Genomic DNA, 24437 nt, shown 5'->3' with positions numbered 1-24437 from the left:
ATGTCTGGAGACATTTTTGGTTTTCATGACTGGTGGGGTGAGGGGTGGAGGTGCTGTTAGCACCAATATCGCACAGGACAGTCCCCTACGACACAGTTATCCATTCCAAAACATCAATTGTGTTGAGGTTAAGAAATCCTGGTGTAACGTATTATCTCTAAACCATTTATTATGTATATTCACCTGTTTCCAGACTTTAACACCTGTAGTGAGCTCTTCATTTTAAGTTTTCAAGCAAAAGCTACAAGACTGGCATCACTGTGAGGACAATTGCTTTGTCAGTTTAGTTCATCATGCTTCCCTGGAATTAACACTGTGCCTGGAAGCTACTGGGAGCTCACTACTTCCGTATCTGTTGTCTGACTGTTCTTAGCAGGTTTAAGAGAAGTAAGATACACCTTAAAGGTCATCCAAATTCTAAACTGTTTTTATTCTAAAAAATTATTTCATATCAAATTTGCTAATTATTTTTGCTGGTAAAAATATCATCCAGAAAACTGTCTTTTAGCCATAATGTACAAATATATATACATACAAAATTTCATACATATATAAATACATGAATATAAACAACTTAAGAATGATTTTGAAAATCAAATGTATACTGATAATTTCAGAGACTAATTAGAAGTAAAAACTAAATTCTTATCATGGGTGTCCTTGGACCAAAAGAGATCTACTATGGATTTAAGAAATAATTATAAACACTGTAGTATGTAGTTCCTAGAATCAGCTAGTAACTAGGGTTAAAAAGTAAAATAACTTCTAAATGTAGGAAACATTTTCAGGCTATCAATAAAATGCTGTCTTTGTTCAAAAGAATAATTTATCTTCATTTTCTTTCAGTCTTCATGCACAAAATATTAAATCACAGACAGCTGATAAACTGGGTATTAAAGTTAAACTGGGAGTGAATATTAACTTTTCACCAATTTCTATTATTGGAGGCCATTAGTTTTCTACCAGGATAGATAGAAAACTTAAAACAAAAAGTTAAATAAAGTTATAACTTCCCAGAATATATCCAAAATGAATAAGTAGGTCAGTAAATAATTTTTTAAAATTGCAAATCATTTTCTAAAAATTTTTTAAATGATGTCTAGTTAAATAATATTTAAGTAGCCATTATTGATGTTTACCTTATGCTTGGATTAAAATATCAATTTCTTTAAAAATTAAGTACTTGGTATTACAAAAAGTGAACTAAAAATAAATTTGCATCTTATTTAATAAAACATCATTGTGGCCCTGGCCGGGTGGCTCAGTTGGTTAGAGCATTGTCCCATACACCCAAAGGTTTGATTCTGGTCAGGGTACATACCTGGGTTACGAGTTCAATTCCTGGTCAGGGAGCATAATGGAGGCAATCTATTGTCTGTCTCTCTCTTTCTCTCTCTCTCTCTCGCATCAATGTTTCTCTCTCTCCCCCTTCCTCTCTCTCTAAAAATCAACAGAAACATATCCTTAGGTGAGGATTAAAAAATAAGCACACACATTACTATCATGATCTTTTGGTTATAATTTTTTTGGCTCAATATTTCTAAAACATATGGCATAGCAAACTTCTCTATTTGAACATCTAAGATTAAAAATCCTCTGCAACAATTACTGACAACTGGATGAGAGTGAACTACAACTACATATTTTACGAAGGGAACTTGGAAAAAGAGAAGCATGCCAGAGAGGAAGCTGTTTAAATTATCTTCTAAGTGTGGAGCGGATAATTTACCAGATAAAACCAGTAGGTAAAAACATGCTACATTTTCATTTGAAATGACATGATGTGACTATGACGGTAACTAAGCACAGAAAAGTCAAGGAAACCAAGGACTTTTCTGAGGTAGTTACAATGGGTCATACTTACAGCCACAGAAGCCCACTGCCATGCAAAACAGTGACTGGTTGGCATCTGATCATGTGAGCGACAGCAGCCAATAAGAACAGAAAATAAGAAGCAGAAGACAAAGCACCACCAATCAATGTCAAGAGTTGCCATGTATAATACTCTTGCTATACATAAATAGCAATATATGACTTCTATGATCCTATAATTAATTGTCTGTTTAAATGGGTTCCGCATGAGTTTTAAAATTCCTTATCAAGAGTACCAATTTGTTAGAATACCTAATTTGAAAAGTCAGTTTTATTAAGTTTAAGCACAAACTTCAGTATCAAAGTGCCTATTGTTTTTTAAATGCTCAAAGCATGTTTGCTGGATTCTTTTTATTTTAAATAAAATTTTTAAATTTTATTTCTTATTTTCTATGTGTAATATTCAGCATCCAATGGTAAACTGTGCATTAGTAGGAACATTCACTCTAACCCAGAAGTCAGCTTTTCCTACTCATCCCCAAAAGATGAGCTAATCAAAATATCTTGATTCATAAGGAAAAGTTAATGGAAAAAGTTAAAAAGTTAAATTGGAGTTTTTTTTATTGCTGCTTTGATTTCATCAGTTGTTATTGGCCTATTCGGGTTTTCTGATTCCTCCTGATTCAGTTTTACATGATCTCACTCATATGTGGAATCTAACAAACAAAATAGACTAAGGAACAAAACAGGTCCAGAGACACAGAAGCATGGAACAGACTGAGGAATCTCAGTGGGAAGGTGGGGGTGGGGGAGTGGGTGAGGAGAGATTAATCAAAGAACTTATATGCATATATGTATAACCCATGGACACAAACAACAGTGTGATGAAGGCCGGGGGGGAGGGGGGGAGGCAGGGTGGCGGGGATCAATGGCAAAAAAGGGGGGAATATCTGTAATACTGTCAACTATAATTTTTTTAAAAAAGTGACATTAACAGTATTTTGTGAAAAAGTTTCTCTACGAAAAATAAGTTCAACTCACTGAAATAGTGGATAACCAACTCATAAACTAGTATTGCAACAATATTACAGTATAAGACATACCACAATACTTACAGAAAAGGAGGGACACATTTGATTTTCTAAAATAATCAAAACAGCAGGAATGGGATAAAGACATTGAAAATGCAATAGGAAGAAGGTGGGATTCAAAAGTCATGATTAATCTTACAGGTGCCATTCGTATTGCTGGGTGTGCTCCGCAGCCCTGCACTGCTTTATGAAGTGTTTCACCAAACATATTTCGAAGTTCAACTGAGTGACAATATACGGCATCAATCTTAGGCCACCAATCCAATGCAGACTGGACAAAAGAAAGGAAAAGTACAAATTTGCATGAGTTATATGTTCTCGTTATTATTGTAGTTTATGTTTTATCCTTTTGCGAGAAACTTTCTAAGACCATGCAAACACACAGCAGGATTTCCAATATCTCCTAATAATATATTTAATGTGAACCATACATCTATTTTAAAATATGATAATAAACATGAGACAAATTGTCTGCCTTATGAGCATGAGTATATAGACTATCTCCTCTTACTGATAAGTTAGTGAATTTGAAAAACAGAGTCTTAGAGAGCTAATTCTGCACCCAATCTTCTTCTATAAATTTAATGTTTTACACATTTCAGAAACAAATGCATATAAAGTATTTTCTCAGGTAAGAATGTGATTATCAAAGCTTTAAAAGAGATTAGTGGTTCAACACAATGTTGAAGAAATATGTGGAAAACAATCACTTATATGCCTATAAACAACGATAATTACAACATAAAATTAGTAAATGAGATAAAGCTTTTAGTAAACCCATAATCTTAAACTGATATGAAACGATGGCACAATACATGAAAAGACTAATGATCACCACAAAGACAAACTGATCATAACTAAGTATTTTAAAAGGCCATTATTTTATGTAAATATGTTTATATTTCAGTTTAACCCATTTAGCTTTGATTCTCGTTTTTAATGCCTATTGTATTTGAAAGTGTATCTAAGTTTTATATTAAAATTAATTAATTGCTATATTATGAAAAATTAAAGTTATGAAAATCACTAAAACTATAAAGTTTGTGTATCAATTAACACAAAAATGACTGGATGAATTTTCACAACATATAGAGAATATGCAAGGAATGGGATGACTTAAAATAAGGCTTCTGCCCTCGCCATTGTGGCTCAGTTGGTTGGAGCACTGTCCCATACACCGAAAGGTTGCAGGTTCGATTTCTGGTCAGGGTGCATACAGAAGGCAACCAATCGATGTTCTCTCTTGTATCGATGTTTCTCTCTCTCCCTCCCTCTCCTTCCCCCATTTCCTCTCTCTAAAATCAATAAGCATATCATCAGGCAAAGATTAAAAATATTATATATATAGAATATATGTGTGTGTGTGTGAATGCTTCCAATTTATAATATCCCTGCTATAGAAAACACCTGAAAGAACAATTGAAGTAGTAGGTAATGGGGATTTAATGGCTTCACATCCTATTTACAGGTTCCTTCTTATTCAAAGCTAAGCTAGTTAAACTTTCAACATTTAATTTCTTCATCCATAATTCTCAGAATATTTTCAGTAGCATCAAGCTATATTACTTTAACTCAAAACTCTGAATTACAACCTCTGTTTACTAGATAGTAAATTACACAACCAATTTACAGTACAGAACCTGAATGCTGAACTGCAGTGAGGAAGGGAGGGGACTCAAAAGCTGTGAGGGAAGAAATACTTTGGGGAATAATATGGTTGTTTCTGCTTTTCCTTCAACTCTTAGTATATTTAAGCTGATTTCTAACAAGTGACTTTTAGTTTGGTTATATAAAGAATTCTTTAAACTTTGGTCAATGTGATCATCTGACTTGTCCACACAATCAGTACAGCATGATTTCCATATATTTACTAATAACAAGGCTTGTATTAATCAGCTTAAAATAAAAAAGGCTGAATAATCACAAAATGCATTGAGATAAGGGTCCTCCTCACTTGACTGATACCATAATATCTTGTCAGAAACTGATTAAAGAGATATGCATCTCTTGTAACATCCTACTTAATTATTACATCTTATTTAAAAATTGAGTTTATCGGGGTGACATTAACAAAACCATACAGGTTGCAAGTATACTATTCACCAAAACATCATCTGCATACTGCAACGTGCACCCAAGCCCAAAGTGCAGTCTCTTTGTCTCCATTTATCCCCCTTTGCCCTCTCCCACCTTCCCGCCTAGGTCCCCTTTCCCTCTGGCTATCTAAATTGTCTGTGTCTATGTGTGTGATATATATATATATATTTTTTTTCCTTAATCCCTTTACTTTTTCACCCAGCCCTCAACACTCCCCCCATGACTGCTGTCAGTCTGTTCCATGTATCTATGCTTATGTTCTATTTTGTTAATTAGTCTGTTTATTAGAGTCCACATGTGAGATCATATGGTATTTGTCTTTCTCTGACTGGCTTATTTCACTTTGCATAATATTCTCCAGGTCCATGCTTGCTGTCGAAAAAGGTAAGATTTCCTTCTTTTTTATGGTCAAGCAGTATTCCATTATGTAAATGTACCAAAGCTTTTTTATCCACTTATCTACTGATGGGCACTTGGGCTGTTTCCGATCTTGGCTATTGTAAATAACACTGCAGTGAACACAGGGCTGCATCTATTCTTCCCAATTAGTGTCATTTGGTAGCTGCTGAAATTGTATTGTACTACCAGGCACACCCTATAAAAACAACTTGATTTTAACTTAAAGATTTGGTGATTTTCATAATTGCTACTTTTCATATTATAAATTCATTTTAAAGTAAAAGTTAAAGATTCACTTTCAAATAAAATAGGCACTAAAAACTAGATATCATGTAGTTGGTAAAAAATTTTTGTGTTTTGAGCAGTTACTAAGTATGTTGACATTCTTTTTTTTCCTTTGAAAACACTAAGTTTATTGCCAAACAAATGGCATTACTTTCACAATCTGATTAAACTATGTGGCAATTCCCCAAGAGATAATTTAAATAAATTTTCTAATGTCTTGAAAATAATTTCTTCAACCAAAACCTCTTAGTTGAAAGAGACCATCTCATTCTCAATATGTGAACTATCCATAGTAAACTATAATAAATTGCCACACATAAAAAATCAGAATACTAGGTACTACACCAGCTATAGCATATTTCACTGATGACTAAGACGTCTGGTTCATATATACGCATATTATGTCTTTAATTTCCCAGTTATAATAACATATCCAATTTTTGCCTACAAAAGCCTAAAAACAGTAAGAACTTAACATAGATTTTGAAACTACAATTCATCTCTTATGACATGCCATAATAAAAAAGGTGAAAGTACGATGAGTACCATTTTTGAAACTGATGAAAGCTTACATTATAATAAAATTCAAATAGTGAATAGACTTTCAGATTTCTTAAGAAGAAACAGTGGAATATTTCAGACCTAAACACTGTACTTATGAACTGAGTATGAACATGTTTCACGGAAGCAAAAACAAAACTGCACATACCATTACTACTTCTAAATAAACTCTCAAAAACACATAAGCAAAACTTTTATTTTATTTGAGAAAGTGGTAATTTTTTTAAAAAAATCTATAAATTGGCTAAAGAACCATGTATGAAGAAGAAAACTTATGAAGTGTATTGAACCATCAATCATTTAAAAGGAAATCTTACACTAAAATGAATTTAAGATTAGGAGTCCAAATGTCTTAAGAAAAATTTCATGTGATGTCAAGACAAAGTATTTTTATAATACCTGTCTTCAATGAGATTCTATAATAATCAATTCCATAAATGTACCTATTTACTTAATAAACAGTCCTTTTCAGTCAGAAAGTACTTAAGACTCAGTATCTATTAGCCTCACACCAAAGAGGGGGGAAACCTCAACAAGAAATAATTTATCAATCTATAAAGTATCCTTATCAAAGGTATAACTCTAAAAGATATTTTATAGACTCAAATTTATACTCCTTTCAAGCTATTCACCTCAAGGTTACTGATGCTTAGTATTTTAAAACTTAGTCAATACAGATTTTTCTTTATAAAAAAGGATTTCATATTGATGTGACTTCTGATACAGACACACTCCACCTTCACACATGCAGCACTCGTCAGAGGAGAGGGGGATGCACAACCACTTGACCATATACACTGAGGCATGCAGGAAGTACACTCCAGGCATGCTGTAAACCCACAACGGAGCAGCTCAGCCACTTACAGCAGTGCCAAGTCCATGCTTGAAAGTGCTCTATATAGTCAATTGTAGACAAAAATATTTTACAATTAAAGTAACTAGCCACAAAGTATCAAAAAAGTATATACTTGGGTTTATTAAATACAAGTTTTAAGCATTTATGTAAAGCCATCCACTCTAGTAAATGGAATGTTTTTAGTATTATAAGCCTAAGGAGGGAAAAGGAAATAATATTTTATTTCTGAATTACACATAAACTTGAGGGGTGAGATCATTTTTTTTAATGGCCTTGAAAGTAAACCTTGAGGGTACAATGTACTATCTCATTACATTGATAAAAGCAAAAAATTTTAAGTTTTTAATACAAACATACCTTATCTGCAATCAGATTCGTTAAGCTTTTCCTTTTGGAACAAACTGTATTTGATGTTACTTCTACTTATAATTTAACTCACTGATACTCAACTGAGGGAGGAATCACTGCCTCAGGCAATTTTAGTTGTTCATAATGTCTGGGTGTGGGGAGAGGGAAGTGGCACAAATGGAAGGGATGCTAAACATCCTGCAACACACAAACCAGTCCTGCACCACAAAGAACTATCCTGCCCAAAATGCTACCAGCACGCTACTGAGAAAAATTTAATGTGTCACTAAAAAGCTTTATTAACAGTTATTTTTCTCCTGCAGAAATGGATAAAAGATGATATGGGTAGACTTTTAATTCAACACATCCAAGGTAAATGAAGATGGGGAGGTGTTTTTAACTCACCAAAGACACACTCTTAAAATGGAATTTGATAATAAAGAGAACAAATACACCTAAATCATTAATGATTAAAGTCTTTTTTAAGGGAGGAAAATGGGAAAAGTTAACCAACTTATGTAAGTGTGAGGATCTATAAATGGGGTAAAAGTAGAGCTATGGTAAGTAACACTTGAGAACCTTCAAAAGATGACTGTTCATAATCAGAACAGAATTTTTTAAATCAATGGTTCAAATCTGATAAGGTTTCAATATCTTTCTATTGAATGTTCTCATATCATAGTTGAAGGTTTTATAAGTACTTTTTAATGAGTTTGCTTATTTTGTCTGATATGGTTTTGTAACATGTGAACAACTCTATTTAAGTATGTTAATATCTCCTTTGTTTAAGGAAGACTACAAGTACAATCAAATATGGTCTCACCATCTTTTAAATGTGCCGTACTGGGCTACAACATAAATTAACTACTACTTTTAACTTAAATGGTAAGGTGACAAGTGAGAACATATCACATGCTGGGGGAAAACTAAAAATATTAAAATAGTATGTGACAAGTTTTGGGATGAAAATGTTAAGTTATATATTTTTCAGTGGAACTATTCTCAAGGACTTCGGATCCAAATAAAATGTTTTAGTTTCAATCTTTCCAAAGGATCCTATTAACTCCACCTTCCTCAATAAGGGCCCTCAGGTCAAGACTGAATATGAAAAATACAATTGTATATAAGTTACTAGCTATAAATAACCACCTGTGAGAAACCTTTCTATATCATACATATAAATTCAGAACCTTCTGTAAATGAAGAGTATCTTTCTTAAAAAGAAATTTTTTAAAAAAGAAAAAAAAAATTTTAAGTAATTTAGCAATACCTTTTGGACTTACATTGGTGATGATTCGATGGAGTGAATTTACCAGCACATAGTGAAATGTAGAAGGGGAATTCTGAGCCAGGCAGATCTACAGAGGAGAACAAAACAGGAGCTTATTTCTGTGAGAAAAATATTCAGTAACATAAATGAGGACAAAAGGAAAAACGAAAAGAAAGTTTTAAAAAATAGAATAAAGTTTTAGGGTCTTGAAGTTAACATTGATATATAATATTGAGCAATACCAATAGAAGTATAATCTATTCATCTTTCTAGTCTTTTCACATTTATAAAGGATCAACAGCATCAGTAAATATAACTGGATAAAAACCAATGCTCTCACCTTAAAGTGTTGGTTGTTGTGAGGGCTTATACGAAAGCAAGAAACAAGGCAGTCAATCATCAGATCCACATCTGCAGGCTGGCTGCCTCTTGAGAATGGTTTACTTGGATTAAAGAGCAGGTTCTATGAAAATCCCAATAGAAAACAAAAGCCTTTAAACAGTCATGCAGTATTCCTCTTACTAATATTTAGTAATATCAACACATCACCCACATAAATGGCAGTAGCATTCAGTTGCCAGAAGCAGCACAAAGCACTAACATCGTGGTTCATCAGTCTGATAAAATTCTTACAACATCATATACAATTTCTTTCAGGTCCTAATTTATATATTATTTTAAAACCAAGTCAGAATACTTATGCTAATTTAAGAAATCTGATTGTGTGTTTTTTTTATATTCTACACCACTTTATTTAGTCTGCGGAACAAGTAACAACAACAGCAGGTCATATAAACTCATTATCAAAGAAGACTCAGAACTTTAGTGTTAGCAATGATCTCTGACACTGATTTAGTTTAATACTTATACTTGAAGTTTACTTCCCATTTAATTTTTTTAAAAGAAATAATAAGCATGTTACCTTAAGATCAACCACCATGGACTGAACTAGTAGGAAAATGACAGAGTTATCTTCCCAATTGATGTAGGTACTTGCTTTACACAGCTTGACACAGGCAACTGCGGCACTTTCAGTCAGCTGCCTGCTTCCTCCGTGGCCTGCAAGTGCTTTTCGTAGACTGTCCAGAAACAACTTCTACAGAATTCAAATGCAGCAAAAATATATGAAGTTTCTCAGATTTCAGATTTATCTAATACAGTAGCAAATTATCAACCTCTAAAAACTGTCTTCTAAAAATTCATAATTTGATATCTTAATTAAAGGAGTTGTCTTTTAAATATTCCTCAAGGCCAAAAACACAGAATCTGTTCTTCACGTTCTTTGTTGAATTATTAAAGAAACATAAGAAACAGTCCTTCCAAAACAAGGTAGTTGACGTCTCAATCCTGAATTCAGCTGATCATGTTCTCTTTTTTTATAGTATCTTTAATTTTTAAATATTATATTGTCTTGGTTATGGTCTATGTCAAACTGTTCATCCTTACCTACAACTCGAGGCTACATTCAACCTTCAGTCTTCTAACTAAGAATATACCTAAGGCTGACTTACTGCTCTAAATTCTGCTCCTCAAAAGAAGTTATTCCTTCTTGTGATCTCTAGCCCTCTTTGCACTAACAAATTTCTCCCTTTTGCTTTTCTCCTAAATGAAACTGCATATCTCCACTTACATGTGTTCTCAAATATAACATGTCAGGAGCTAAGCTCATTAAACAACAGAATATACTTTCTTCTCAAGTACACGTGGAACAACCTCCAGGACAGGCCATATGTTAGGCAACAAAACAAGTCTTAATAAATTTTAAAAGACTGAAATCATACAAAATATCTTAATATCTTTTTTGATCACAATGAAATGAAACTAGAAATCCCAACAGCAGAAAGAAAACTAGAAAATTCATAAATGACTGAAAATTAAACACCATTAGTTAAAGGGGAAAAAATCACAAAGGAAATTAGAAAATAGCTTAAGACAAATCAAAGTGAAAACACAATATACTATAAAACTTACGAGATACAAAGATAGCAGTGCTAAGAATTTATAGTTGGAAACTCTCACATTTAACAGGACGAAAGCTCTCAAATCAATAACTTAGCTATATACCTTAAAGAACTAGAAAAAGAGCAAAAGAAAACCAAAGCTAGCAAAAGGAAGAAAATAATACAGATTAAGAGCAAAGATAAATAAAAGAGAGAACAGAAAATAGGAGGGAGATATCAACCACCACTCTATATATGTATGTACATTTTTATATGAATGTTCGTATAAACAAGTAGATATGAATAGAAGAATACATATCAACCATTAACACTGGTTAGCTCATAAGGAATGCAACCACAGAGGAGTGAGAATACATAAAAAATAAATAATACTGTTTAAAATCCAGAAAGACTTAAAAATCTAAACTTTGTAACCTAGAAAAGTACTAGAAAAAAATATAAAGGTCTATTCCAAAAATCTGGGGAAGGTTACATATTATATGATTCTATTTACATAAAATGGCCAGAACAGGCAAATCCATAGAGAAAGAACCTAGATTCGTGGTTGCCAGAGGCTGGGGTGAAGTAGGACTACAGAGTAACTTGCTAGTGGGTAGGAGGTTTCCCTTTGGGGTGACGAAAATGTTCTGAAATTAGATATGGTGATCGTTGCATGACTTTGTGACTATGCTAAAAATCACTGACTTGTCCAATTTAAAAGGGTGAATTTTATGGGATGTAAATTGTATCTCAATAAAACGAATAAATAAAATCTTCAGGAGAAGTCTGACCAAAAAAGCTAGGAGACCAAAAAAAAGAAAAAGTGCAAGATTGAGCTGACTACATACACATTTTAAATATTTAAATAGCAAAAACAAAACAAAAACCCACAAAGTTTACAAAAAGAAACCAAGTAAAAATTGTACATGCACACCCTACAAATCAACAGAAGACAAACAATTCAATGGAAAATGAGAAATTCATAGAAAACAACACAAATGACCAATAAGCATTTGGAAAAATATAGTTGTAATTATTAAAATATAATTTCACTTAAGTACTACTAAATGTATATTAGCTTTACCTATGCCTATTTTCCCAATAAACAAACAAAAAAATTTTACTATTTTGAAGGGCTCCGAAACAATCTAACATGAAAAATGGTGTCCTCACAACGGGAAAGTTGGGATATAGACTTAAATGGAGTACCACAGCATCACAGATACTCAAGGGTTATAAAGCTCATTTATTTACCCAACAATGTATAAATTTTCTGTCCAATATTTCTATAAAGTACTGAATCATTCAGCTGATTCTGAACATCACCTAAGACAAGTCATGCAGGAGCCTATTTCACGTTTAGTCAGCTAAGAGTATTTCTCCCAAAATGGAAAAAGAAAAAAAAAAAACGTATTAAACAATAAGATTAATACCCATGTCTTATTCTTTAAAGATTATAGTGACCCTTAGAATTACCAGTTGTTACAGTGCCAATTTCACTATAGATGGCATATGTGGTATCCTGCCTTCCTAATAAAATGCTGTGAAAACTATTTTAAAGTACCTAAAGTGAGTTACTAGATGATTTCATTAGCACCAAATAAATACATACCTAAGTATATGCAAATATACTACAAAAGTGACTAGTCCTGGTAGGGCAACCCTTGCAGTGACTACAAGAGAAACTATGCTTACCACTCAGAGAAGTATCATTTAGTCCCTGGTAAAAGAATGAAACTAGGGATTATTTTAAATCTTTAGTTAATGAGTGGTATCACTTATTTTCCCTCCAAATAAATTTATGTACAGGTATGTCTCTGCTAAGGCCAGTGAACACAGAGACCTAAAATGATTACAATTAGAAATGGTCCCCTGAAATACTGTGCTTACAAAATGCTAAGCCTGCAGTAATACACACCTTGAGTAAAATATACTGCTTCACATGTGGACATACGGAAATAATTTTGCCCCCCTCACCTTATTCATGTTGTTTTCATCAACCACTTCCCTGGATATATCCTGGATTATTTCTGGACACAAGATAAGAAGAATGATTTGTAGTGGCCAAACTGCTGCTTTACGTTTGGTGCTTTCAGCAAAACCATCCACCAAGTCAAACAGTTTTTCTGCACACTCTATGTGAAAGATATAAATATCAAATGATTTTATTAAATGAGAAGAAAATCTCTGGCATTAAATTAAAAACTGGCGTTATCCAAAAGTCCAAAGGCCACATTTTTAGAATATAAACTTGGAAGTTCACTTAAACAATTAAATTCATTCAGGTAAGCAGACAAGCAATGTTATAATGTCTACGTATTAGAAGAGCTATCTTGATCCATTCTAGAAAAATCCACAGTTTAGAATGGCCAAACTTGTGTTGTCTCAATGTGCAAGGTCTGAAGTGAAGTCTGATGTACCCAAGAAACAAAGGCTGGACAGCTTCAGGAACCTGTATTCTCTGCCTACCAGCTGCGTCTGGAGAATTCTAGGTAAGGATACCTCTACTTTATACACATCTCTCTAAATACAAAATAAAGTCTCGAGCACAATAAAGTATTTTTCTACAATAAAGTGCCATTGAATATCCCATTCACAACTCTAATTAAAAATTAGAGCTTCATTTCAAATGTATTTATCTATTTGCTCAAGGAAAAGGAAAAGGGTTGAAGGTAATTTAGAAATATAAGAGAAAAATTAGTATTTCCTATTTGATCAGTTGACGAGATGTAAAAGCACCTTAATAACAAAAAAATAACTAGAAAAGTGATAGGTTTTTACCTCATAAGTAAGAGTTTAAAAGACAAAAAACCCAATCTTATCCTTACCAGCCATATCAGTCTGTGGAATCTGGTACAGCTTTGTAAATTCATCTGGATAATTTTCTACCCAGTTCCAAAACGCCTACAAATAATAAAACATATGCTTTTATATGAAAGCAGGGATATTTTCTCAACATAGTAAATAAAATGTCACACAGCTCCAATTATGTCACAAACTTCTAATTTCCTTCATTAAAATATTACAATGCATCTTCCTAAAATTTAATGTAAAATTATTATTTAAGCCGTGACTTTTTTATTCAAAATCATAAACTCAGCAACATTTATAGCTAAAACTTAACAAAATGTTAATGCCAAAGAGGTTATGACTTACTTTTTCCAGGCTATTTATAACTGCTAACTGTGCAATCTTCTTTAGGGCTTTAAATTTAAATGCTGTTTCTGGGGAGGAAAAAATTTTTTAATTAACTCTAGATTAATTAGTTAAAACAAATACAGTTCAGAGCTACTAGTAAAAAACAAAACAAACAAAACCTTTTGTTCCACTATTATTTGGAAGGAATGTAAAGACAAAGACAATTAATATAAACCAAAAACTCACTGGCTATGTCCACTAAAAACAAACCTCAACACAAAGTATACATGGCCGGCCACGATGTGGAGTGGCCAGCAATGAAGCCGCCTAGTTCACTGCAAACAAGTGAGTTTGACTCATCAGAGGAAGAGTCTATTGAAGAGGAACAGACTCCAATTCAGATATCATGGCTACCCTGTCACGAGTGAATTGTTCTCAGTTTCTTGGTTTATGTGCTCTTCCAGGTTTGTAAATTTAAAGATATTAGAAGAAATATCCAAAAAGATAACAGAAGAACTAAAGAGCTACAGTATTCTAGACATATCGTTTTCTGCACCAGAAGGGAACTGTCACAATATAGAGTCCCAAACCTTTTGGACCTCTACCAGCAGTATGGCATTATCACTCATCATCATCCAATCCCAGATGGAGGGACTTCATGGCCAGCTGCTGTGAAATAATGGAGGAGCTTGCAATCTGCCTTAAGAATAACTGAAAAGCCTTAATACACTGTTATGGAGGAGTTAGGAAATCCTGTCTTGTAGCCATCTGCTTGTCTCCTACTATATCTGTCTGACAGTATTATCACAGCAAGCCACAGAGAGCCTGAGAGACCTAAGAGGATCTGGAGCAATACAGACCATAAAGCAATATAATTATCTTCATGAGTTCCGGGACAAACCACCTATACACCTATCATCAATAGGTTCACTATCAAGATCTGTATCTAGGAAAAAAAGAATTGTATGGTTTTCAAACGTTCAAAAATTATTTAACTGTAAGTTCAACAATTATTGTCCATTTTGCAGGGACATTTGCATTATAAAATTCACTTTGATTTTCTAGCTCAACACAACTAGTACATTCAAAATACTGGTTTTTCACCCACAGTGATTAATTTCAAATATATCATACATTTACACTTACCCTTCAGGAGTCGTTTTAGTTTTGCACAATCCACATTGATATACTGTAACAATTCTATATCATGAACATCAACATTGTCTTCTGAACAAACTGTCAATTCCTGTAACCTGGAAAGTAAAAACCAAAAGTAATTATCAATGTAAATCTTAGGAATAGTGAAAAATTCTGAATTCAACAGATTTCTGTCACCCCAAAAAATGAGAATAAATATTTCTTATGAAAATCTAAAGAAAGGTAATTTAGGGGATATGATAAAAGAAACGATGATAAAAGAAAGGTAACTACTGAAACACCGTGAGAGATACATGGGTGTTTAAAATACTCTTCTCTCTGCTATGTGTATTTTAAATTTTGTTCTATAATAAAAAGTTTTTTAAATTGAAACTTCAAATTATAAGTAAAATAAACATAAATATTAACATCTATTTGCATAAACTAGACAGACTTCAGAAACATGAGTGGTATAGTAAATCCCCCCTTATCAGCGGTTTCACTTTCTGGGGTTTCAGTTATCCAAGTCCAAAAATATTAAATGAAAATTCCAGAAATAAACAATTCATAAGTTTTAAATTGCATGATGTTCTGTGAAGCATAATGAAATCTCATGCCATGTGCTCTGTCCCGTCTGCTTTGTGCCATCTTTGAAAACTCTAGAAATTTTCTAGTCACCAAAGGCTTTGTTTTATAGGATTTTGCTGCATTGGCAAATGTAAAAATAGACAACTTTTGTGTATTTCCTGAATCTAGTTCACTGTTTCCAGAATAGAAGTATCTCCAGAATAAGCCAGTATCTTTAGCTTTCAGGGGACAGAATGCTCAGTAATGGGATCTATGAAAAAATGTGTTTCAGACAACTGCATTTGCTATTTCATTTAGCTTGTGCCAGAAATAGAAACTGATGACCACTCACTTAAAATATTATGATGGTTTAATTAAAACGGAGTTATCTTATGTCATTCCTGTCATAGCATTAGGTGACTTAAAATATGCAAGTATCTAGAATGGCAGTTTTTTCTGAAGATTGATTTTGTATCTTACATACAATAGATGAATCAACATTATGAAAATGTGTTGTATTTGACTGTTCTACCTGTGAACTGACGTTTCTCTTTTAGGATTAACATTAGCTAGCTTTTGATATTTCTGTCCTTTGCTTTAGTACTATACATTTTAAATATCTTTCTGCTGCTCAGTTCACCTGGTCTTTCTAGATGTCTTAGTGATGGGGTTTCCACTTCATTTCTTCTGCTCAAACTACTCTTTACTTGACTTCTCTGCTTCAGAAATGATGTTTAAACTTCACAAAACACCCCCTTCCTTATAGAAATAACTGATTATAAAAGGAGTTAAACTCTTCTTCCATTTTTGACAACCACAAGAATCAGCTTTTCAAATTTATTTGTGTTTCCTGAGGAGTCACATTCCATACCTCTGGGCTCTTAGCATCAGCTGTGGAATTTTTAGCATGTTACTCAGTATTGAGGACCTTCTCCTTTCCAGTGTGATGAACTGCTAAGCTGATGCCAGGATGATATAAAAAGCTTTCATGTAAGTGCGTAATGTTAACGTTAGCTATGCATCTGTAGGCTAATGCGAATGAAAGAACTTGAAAAAGAAGAAATGGGATTGATTTCGTTTTTAGCAACTGAAGGTTTAATGTGATGATTAATGTCAGTTTTAAACTAAAATGGTTACAATTTAATATTATAAATAAGATCATGCAGTATTTGTGCTTTTCACCATATCTCTCTCTGCAGATATAAAAACTAGTAATTCCATTCTACTGCTTACATTTTTATATTAATTAAAATAATGAGTATGCCTCATTAGAAAGCACAATTCAATAGATTAGCAATACCATCTTTTGAAAAACTGACATCTGTGGTTGTTAGTGCAAAAAGGAAGAAAACATTAACCTCTTTTATTTAGGTTTAAGTGAATTTTTACATCAGTGCAAAAGACCTGTATTTTTGCTGTTTTATTAACAGCTCACGTTTGGACAGACTAAAAAACATTGTATCCTTTTGATCATTTTCTACCTTCAATGTAAGATTATTTTGAATAGTAAGGTAGGTCTAGTAGCCACCTAAACAAAGAAGGGGTTTGGTTTTGTTTTTTGTTTTTTATAATTTTTGCCTTCCTACTCCCTCGGTGCTTATTACCTTGCTGCTTCAACCAGTGTATCATTCCTCAGAATATGAAATGCTATCACTCAAAGGACTTTATAAAGACACTGTATACTGTACAAACATTACCAAACATTATCAATCATATTGCACCATTAAATACAATTTTAATTTTCTTTGCACCAGGAATTCTGATGAGCAGTTAAAGAATATTAATGCCTAGCGTCATGATGATAGAAATGCCATTTTTTCATTTCTGCATATTTTTCACTGCATATTTTTGAAGTTAGCCAATTCCCCCAAAATACCACAGCACAAATTCTCAAATTATGATGCATGTTCTCATTGACACCTATTGAAAAACTACAGGAGAATAAACAAATCTGGATGATAGAAGTCCACTGTTCATACAACACAGGCAAGTATAAAGACACAGGTACCAACAGCAAAGAGGATTATTTTCTCTATTCAGTATTATTCTTTGACTCACTGAATCACTAAGTGATTCATGCTACACTTCCTACTGGGTCATAATTAAGGGTCCATTTGACGCCCCTTGCATGAAAAGGCAAATCATGTGCCTGAAAGCAAGTTATTGGCTACTGTCAGTTGCAATTCTATTCCATTTAGCACCATCTATACCAATTCCTCTATTTGCAGGATATCACAACTGGTGATCACATGACGACTTTTAATCATCAATAAAAGCTTAAATTATACTTATCATACAATTTTAAAGCACAGCAGTACATATTACAAAAGAAATGTCATCAAAATGTGGCTAAAACAGAAGTAGAGGGAAGCAGCAAACCTGGTATAATAAAACTAACAGACTCTGAAGCCAGTCTGTCTTAGAAATTTTGGGTCTTCCATTTTGGCAAATGGCCTTGATAACTTCAAGTATTAGTGTGCTTACCTGTAAAATGGGGGAAGTATCACGCACATTTCAAAGATACTGAGGATAGAACAACGCAGCATATACTGTAAATGCTCAACAAATAGGGAGTTTTTGCAGTTTGTATACTTAAAACACAGTCCACTTTCTGGAGATTTCTGCTTGGCAATTATTCACTTCCTTGTGCTTCCATATTTCTGGGATTTTTTGTTTTTGGGGTTTGCTTTATAGCTGAGGATCTTGTGATAAAGAGCAGAGCTGTGAGATCATTAGAATTCTGACTGCTCTTATCAATTATTCTACATAGTTGGTTAAATTCATTTAAAGAAATAATATGTTTAAAAGCCAAAAATTCATACCTAGTGTTTAAAACAAAAAAATCTGGTCATGGGTGATATTTCCTAAAATTCAGACTTTCGATTTTATAACAGAACTCATTTAATTGTATATACCACTATCACAATAATAAAAATTTCAAAGAAATCAATGCATAAAATTTCTACAAAAACCCAGGTCAAACTCATTTCTGTTCATTTTTAATTTTTGTGTAGACTAAAGAAAAACTTCTAAAAGGTATATTACTTACAACAGTCCTATGTAGATTTACACACTAACCTGGTAGAAATGCGACTAAAGACTGCATTGAAGTTATTGCAGCTGAGAGAAAATAAAACCCCAGAGGCAGAATTCCGAAGTTCAGCTGCATGTTGGTTTCCTTCACGACAGGTGTGAAGAAAATGGCAGATTTCTGGCAGCAACTGTTTGACCAGCATTGTTTCATCTAATCTCATTGTGTCCTTTGGTTGCTAAAATAGAAATAATCACATAATTCTAAAACTTCCTTAAATTTACAAGTAAACATTTTCTATTATGAAAATTTTCAAATACATGTAAGAGTTGAAATAGAATAATGAGCACCCATATATACACTCACTACCTAGATTCAGTAACTGTTAATATTTCGTCATGCTTGCTGTATCTACAGCTAGTCTAATAAAGAGGATGGTTCCATCCTTGGCCTCTTAATCACAATAAAAGTCCAGTCCCCCATCCATTTTCCTTAGGCCCCCATACCCGCTCCTGCCTGTTCACTGAATCCCTACATAAGCCCTCCCCTCTGGGGAATTCCCAGTTTATTTTGAGTTCTAAATAAACATTACTTATATTCTTTAGTGAGTGCATTGTGTTATCTGTCTCAACATCCAAATAACTTCCTGGATGGGCAATCACACCTGCCTTTAAGTAGATTGACCAAAATTGATAAATATTACTTATTACAAATAGCATTGTTTTCATTGATCCATTTCAAAGTAAGTTACAAACAGAATGCTTCAGCCCTACATACTTCAGCATCTCTTAAAAATAAGGACATTCTCCAACATAACTTCAATCAATCATCATGCCAAGGAAAAATAAACAATTCCCTTGTATCATCTAATACCCAATTTGTACTCAAATTTCCCTAACTATCCCCAAAATGTCTTTCATTGCTTCAAAAAAGGTCCATAGATTGCAGCATGATTGTTATGTTCCTTTAGTCTCCTTATTCTAAATCTATCTCCCCCTCCATATACATCATCTTTACTTCTATAACACTGACGTTTTTAAAAAATGGTCCAGCTGCCTTACAAAATGTTCGTATTATTGATTCGATTATTTTTTAGTGGTGTAACAACTTGTTATTCTAGTTACTGTATTTTCACGAGGTGGAGCCTAAATCTAGGGCTGATTACATTCAGGTTAAACACTTTAGGTATTCAGTACAGTTCATATTACATCACATACTGTACATAATGCCAGGTGATTCCAGTGTAAGTGACACCAAATTTTAATAACTTTGTTGTTAACACCGAAATCTCTACTTTGTAAAATAAATCTCTACTTTACAACTAACAAATCAATCAATGGATAAATTAGCCTGCAGATATACTGTTCCACATCTGTATTTCACCAAATAGCTTAGTATCCGTATATCAATAACAATTTTGATAATACCAAGCATGATGACAGAACAAAACTTGTATAACTATGTGCTATGCTCAATTCTGTAATTACAATCCAAGTGCTTTCAGATTCAAATACACTGAAATATATGGATAGTAAATAAACAGATATCACAAAAAATACAAAATTTGAGTTACAATGCCTATTTCTCATTTACAGGCTAATCAAACAATACAGATGTTGAAAATAACTCCAATTATAAACAAATGAAAATTGTGTAAGTCTTCAATCTTTTGAATAATGGTCATAGATACAGGAACAAAAATATTTACGATTCCTCAAATTCTATAAAATTTTACTCATAATAAGATATTGGTAAGTATTTGTTCACTTTCATTAGCTGTTTCAACTACTTATGTGGTAAATATGTACTTGTAGGCTCAGTTCATCTCAAACTTCTTCAACTTACTTTGATTTAAAAACGAAAATCAAGAGATAACCATAAAATCATTGATAGCAATCTAACAAAATACAATTGTTCAATAATGTGAACTGTATTATTTTGTAAATTATAAATCTAATTAAAAAATCTTACACATTTTCAATTGTAGAGCAGAACAAGGAAAGATATATTTTATGCATTATGTAAGTTTTACCATGCACAGTTATTAGTGTTTCAATTAGGGTATCTCCAGAGAGTATCAAATTAGGGGGCCAGTAATATCACTCTCCAAACACATTTACCATTAACTCTCAATTACAAACATTAATAGAGAAAAGCTGTAGAACTAAAAGAGACAATAAACCACCCTACCCCCATTCAAACATGGGAGTGGCTGATACACTGCTATTTACAATCAAAGCAATAAGACCACTACAAAGAGTTTAAAAACTGTCTACCTTCACAATGCCACCATCCTATTTAACAGACCTTTTGCTCTTTTACTCCATTTTACAAATGAACACCAGTATATCACAAATTAACAGAAAGCACCAAGCTAAAACACAACTAGTTCACCCTCAATTTAAGTAAAAAACTTAAAAACACTGTCTCACAATTTTGGAATATGGTCATGGGTCAATATAAGAGTTTTAAAACATTATGCTTAGGGGTTGTGGGCTCGATCCCCAGTCGAGGGAGTGCAGGAGGCAGCTGATCAATGACGACTCTCTCATCATTGATGTTTCTCTCTCCCTCTCCCCCTCTCCCTTCTTCTCTCTGAAATCAATAAAGATATATTTAAGAAAAAAACAAAAAACAAAATGCTTAGGTTTTGTGGCCTATAATCTTAAATACTTCTCTTCCCTAAGGATACATAGTACGTGAATGTAATTATGTTTTCCAACTCCGTACTCTATCCCTTCCGCAAACACTTCTGACCATTCCCACTCTTCTCAACCACACAATCAATTCTCTCATAGCCAAGTCCCTTCCATCTAAGATTACTGTAGACAACAACTGTGACATATGTGGAAGAAAAGTAATTCTGAATAAAAGCAAATGATGTGCCAAAGGAATACAGAATATAAGAAATAAGTTAATTCTAATATATACTGAATAGACAGATCTTTAAAATGAGGGATATTAAATTTATTTATTTGTATGAACTCCTACCATGTTCCAGGAAGAATTAAGGCTACTGAAGTATAGAAACTCTTTGCTTTATACAACAGAAATAGTCTTGACAAAATTCCAATTAAGTCATGGTTGAAATACACCGAGACAACTATTTAGAGAAAACCTGAGAAAGAACTGTTTTGTACTCAACTAATCCTCTACATATCTAGATATTTTATATGTTCATATTTATAAATAACAAGTGTTCTTCAGGTAGGATCTATCAGTAATAGTTTTAATATTTAAGCTCTCTTTTATATAGATTTGAAAAGTAAAATCTTAAAATCAGATTCATACGGGGGAAACAAGACCACTCTCGGTCTTTCATATCACATTCTTTCAAAACTAAACAATGCCACAGACCTAACAATATCTGAAAAATTAATTAAATCAAATAGTGACCTTTTTTCATAAAATCTTTTCTAAAAAACCTGAGATACATGTGGTTCAAGTGGAACACTTTATAAGTAAGCTTACTATCTATTTAATTTACAAAAGATGAGAAAGTAATTTTCTCTTGAAAACTTGTTTATGCCACCCAGTCTGCTGTTTTGAAAATTCATATGCATGCCCAGCTGGCATGGCTCAGTGGTTGAGCATCGACCTATGATCCAGGACATCGAGATTGGATTCCAGGGTCAGGGCACGTGCCTGGGATACAGGCTCAATCCCCAGCAGGGGGCGTGCAGGAGGCAGCCGGTCAATGACTCATCATTGATGTTTCTCTCTCTCTCTCTCTCTCTCTCTCTCTCTCTCTCTCTCTCTCCCCCCCCCGTCTCTGAAATCAATAAAAAAATATAGATATATTTTAATTCATATCTGTGTCTTAGACAATAAGTCCATATGACTGTTCTTGTCCACACCTATACTTTAAAGGTACATCACATCAACTCAAAATTAAATTCACAAAACTTGCCTACTGAAGAACAAATTGACTTACCCCAGCAAGACATTTTTCCAGTGTATCCAATATAATCAACTGAGAGAGATATAAATTTTTTTCAGCAGCTTCTCCAAATATTCTCTAAGAGAAAAGATATTCAGAACACTAAAAGTTGGTTATTACTCCCCACTACAAATCAGCACACATCTGAAAAGTGAGAGGCTAAGGATCAAGAAAATCAATAATCTTCCATTTTATCACCCAGATTATACTATATTTAAATCTATTATTTCTAATTTTAGCCTAATGCTCACACAAAATAAATGATCAAGCAAACAAAACTGCTGGCATTCATTACAGTCTGCCATTAGCCTTGTAACAGTAAAAGAAGATACATTGGTTTATATATTTTAAAAATATGTAGGATTTTGATACAAGAATCTTGAATGGAGCATTTAACCACACTCTGATGCCACAAAATAATTAAGGTCTAAATTCTTACAGCAAAAAAATATTATAATACCAATTACAGAGAATTTTAAGCATTCACTATTCTTAAATTGAAAACTACACTATTTACCATACACTATTCACCAACAAGAGACTATGGTTTCCACAATTCAATTTACTCAATAAGAACTAAATGAATGTCAATATCATAATACTGTTTTGCAGTTGTTTTGAAAAGAAGGTTCCAAATATTAAAATATTTTCAATCTAAATGGGAGCATGGCCACTTATTATATAAGTAAAATTCTATCACTGTGCCCCACACACTGCAACAGAAGAGCTCCACAAAATCTTAAATGTATTTTTGTAAATCACTTTATATATTTATTAAAAGCTCCCAGTTTTTCAGAAAATCTTTACTTCCATAAAGAGAAAATTTTTTGGTAAGGTAAATGATTTTTCACACCTCCATTTTATCAATTTTGTAAGTTTCAAGTATTGTCTAATTAGCTTTTTTTAAAACAAACAAATCCACGCACACCAAAGATGATGTGACTATAAAAATATGAGTGATTTTCACAATCTACAACCAGAAGTCAGTTTCATAGTTCAAAACAAACAGTACAAATTGTGGTTATAAGTACTAAAGACAATCAGAGCAATTTTAATTTAGTCAAGAAATATCCAGGTCAGCTGATCTGAATTGAATATGAAGGAAATTTTACATAGGAATTGACAGAGTGGAAGGAATCACCTGAGACACAGGAAAAATACGTTCAAAGGTACAGAAAGAGAACAGCTGGAGTACCTTGAAGTTTAGGAAATGTAAACAGATTTTATAAAATGGAGGGGAAAGCAGCAATTATAAGCTTTTGACAATGGAGTAGCTTCAGAAAAGTGGTATTTGAGGACACTTCAAAAACGGGTGCTCTAACTACTGTAGAATCTGTCACAAGCTATAGGGTAAAGGAAATAAAACAATATTTTCATAAAAGCAATCTCACATTTTAGGACTATAAGGTCAAATTTTATTTGTCATCTACTTAGGACTGGGACAATTTAATATGTAAATATTCAAGAAGATGAGGAGAATATTAAAATAGATTACTATGGTCAATTCACATATGACGTAAAATCTACATGAAAGCCTAATTCCAGAAAAATAATGGAAAGGAAAGTCACAGATAAGAGAAGTATCTAAGACAAAGAATCAAAAACTAAAATGAAAATTAAAAGGTTACCTGTGCTTATCCACAAAATAAAATGTTTACAAAAAAATGGCTTTCCATACTTCAAAATATGCTGCTCCAAATTTTTAAATCAAAAACAAACCAAAGTAAACTCCCCAAAGGAAAAGTAATCCAATTACTCACCATATTGTTAACATTCTTTAAGATAGTAGTGAGGCCGCTTATAACCAAAGAAAACTTGTATTTGGAAATATTGATAAGACATTCCTTGTTGTGTTCGGTACTGACTTTGGTATGCGTGTTCTGCTGTCCTGTTTTTATTGGAAGCTAAAAAAAAAAGAAAAGAAAGAAAATACATGTTAGCTTACACTTGAAAACGACTGAAAAG

The 24437-nt window shown here is 33.0% G+C and overlaps 1 protein-coding gene and 1 pseudogene across 5 annotated transcripts in view; one reads left to right on the top strand and one right to left on the bottom strand.

Moving 5' to 3' along the window:
• The window catches only part of NF1 (neurofibromin 1), a 193387-nt gene that overhangs the window by 131807 nt on the left and 37143 nt on the right, over window positions 1-24437 (bottom strand). For all 5 annotated transcript variants that reach the window (XM_087826026.1, XM_087826030.1, XM_087826028.1 and 2 more), the window contains exons 2-12: window positions 24233-24376; window positions 22467-22550; window positions 18580-18770; window positions 14944-15050; window positions 13816-13883; window positions 13488-13563; window positions 12637-12794; window positions 9642-9815; window positions 9060-9182; window positions 8733-8807; window positions 3043-3174 (exon numbers count right to left, since the gene is read on the bottom strand). In XM_087826026.1, coding sequence (XP_087682152.1) covers window positions 3043-3174; window positions 8733-8807; window positions 9060-9182; window positions 9642-9815; window positions 12637-12794; window positions 13488-13563; window positions 13816-13883; window positions 14944-15050; window positions 18580-18770; window positions 22467-22550; window positions 24233-24376 — 1332 coding nt within the window. The remainder of the gene's footprint in view (window positions 1-3042; window positions 3175-8732; window positions 8808-9059; window positions 9183-9641; window positions 9816-12636; window positions 12795-13487; window positions 13564-13815; window positions 13884-14943; window positions 15051-18579; window positions 18771-22466; window positions 22551-24232; window positions 24377-24437) is intronic.
• Window positions 14115-14862, top strand: LOC107533060 (cyclin-dependent kinase inhibitor 3 pseudogene; annotated as a pseudogene).

This window comes from Miniopterus natalensis, chromosome 17, assembly GCF_054644295.1.
Source record: "Miniopterus natalensis isolate mMinNat1 chromosome 17, mMinNat1.hap1, whole genome shotgun sequence".
In the NCBI taxonomy this organism is placed as follows: Eukaryota; Metazoa; Chordata; class Mammalia; order Chiroptera; family Miniopteridae; genus Miniopterus; species Miniopterus natalensis.
The sequence above is the reverse complement of the archived record's forward strand: the minus strand, read 5'-3'. Positions and strand labels throughout refer to the sequence as shown.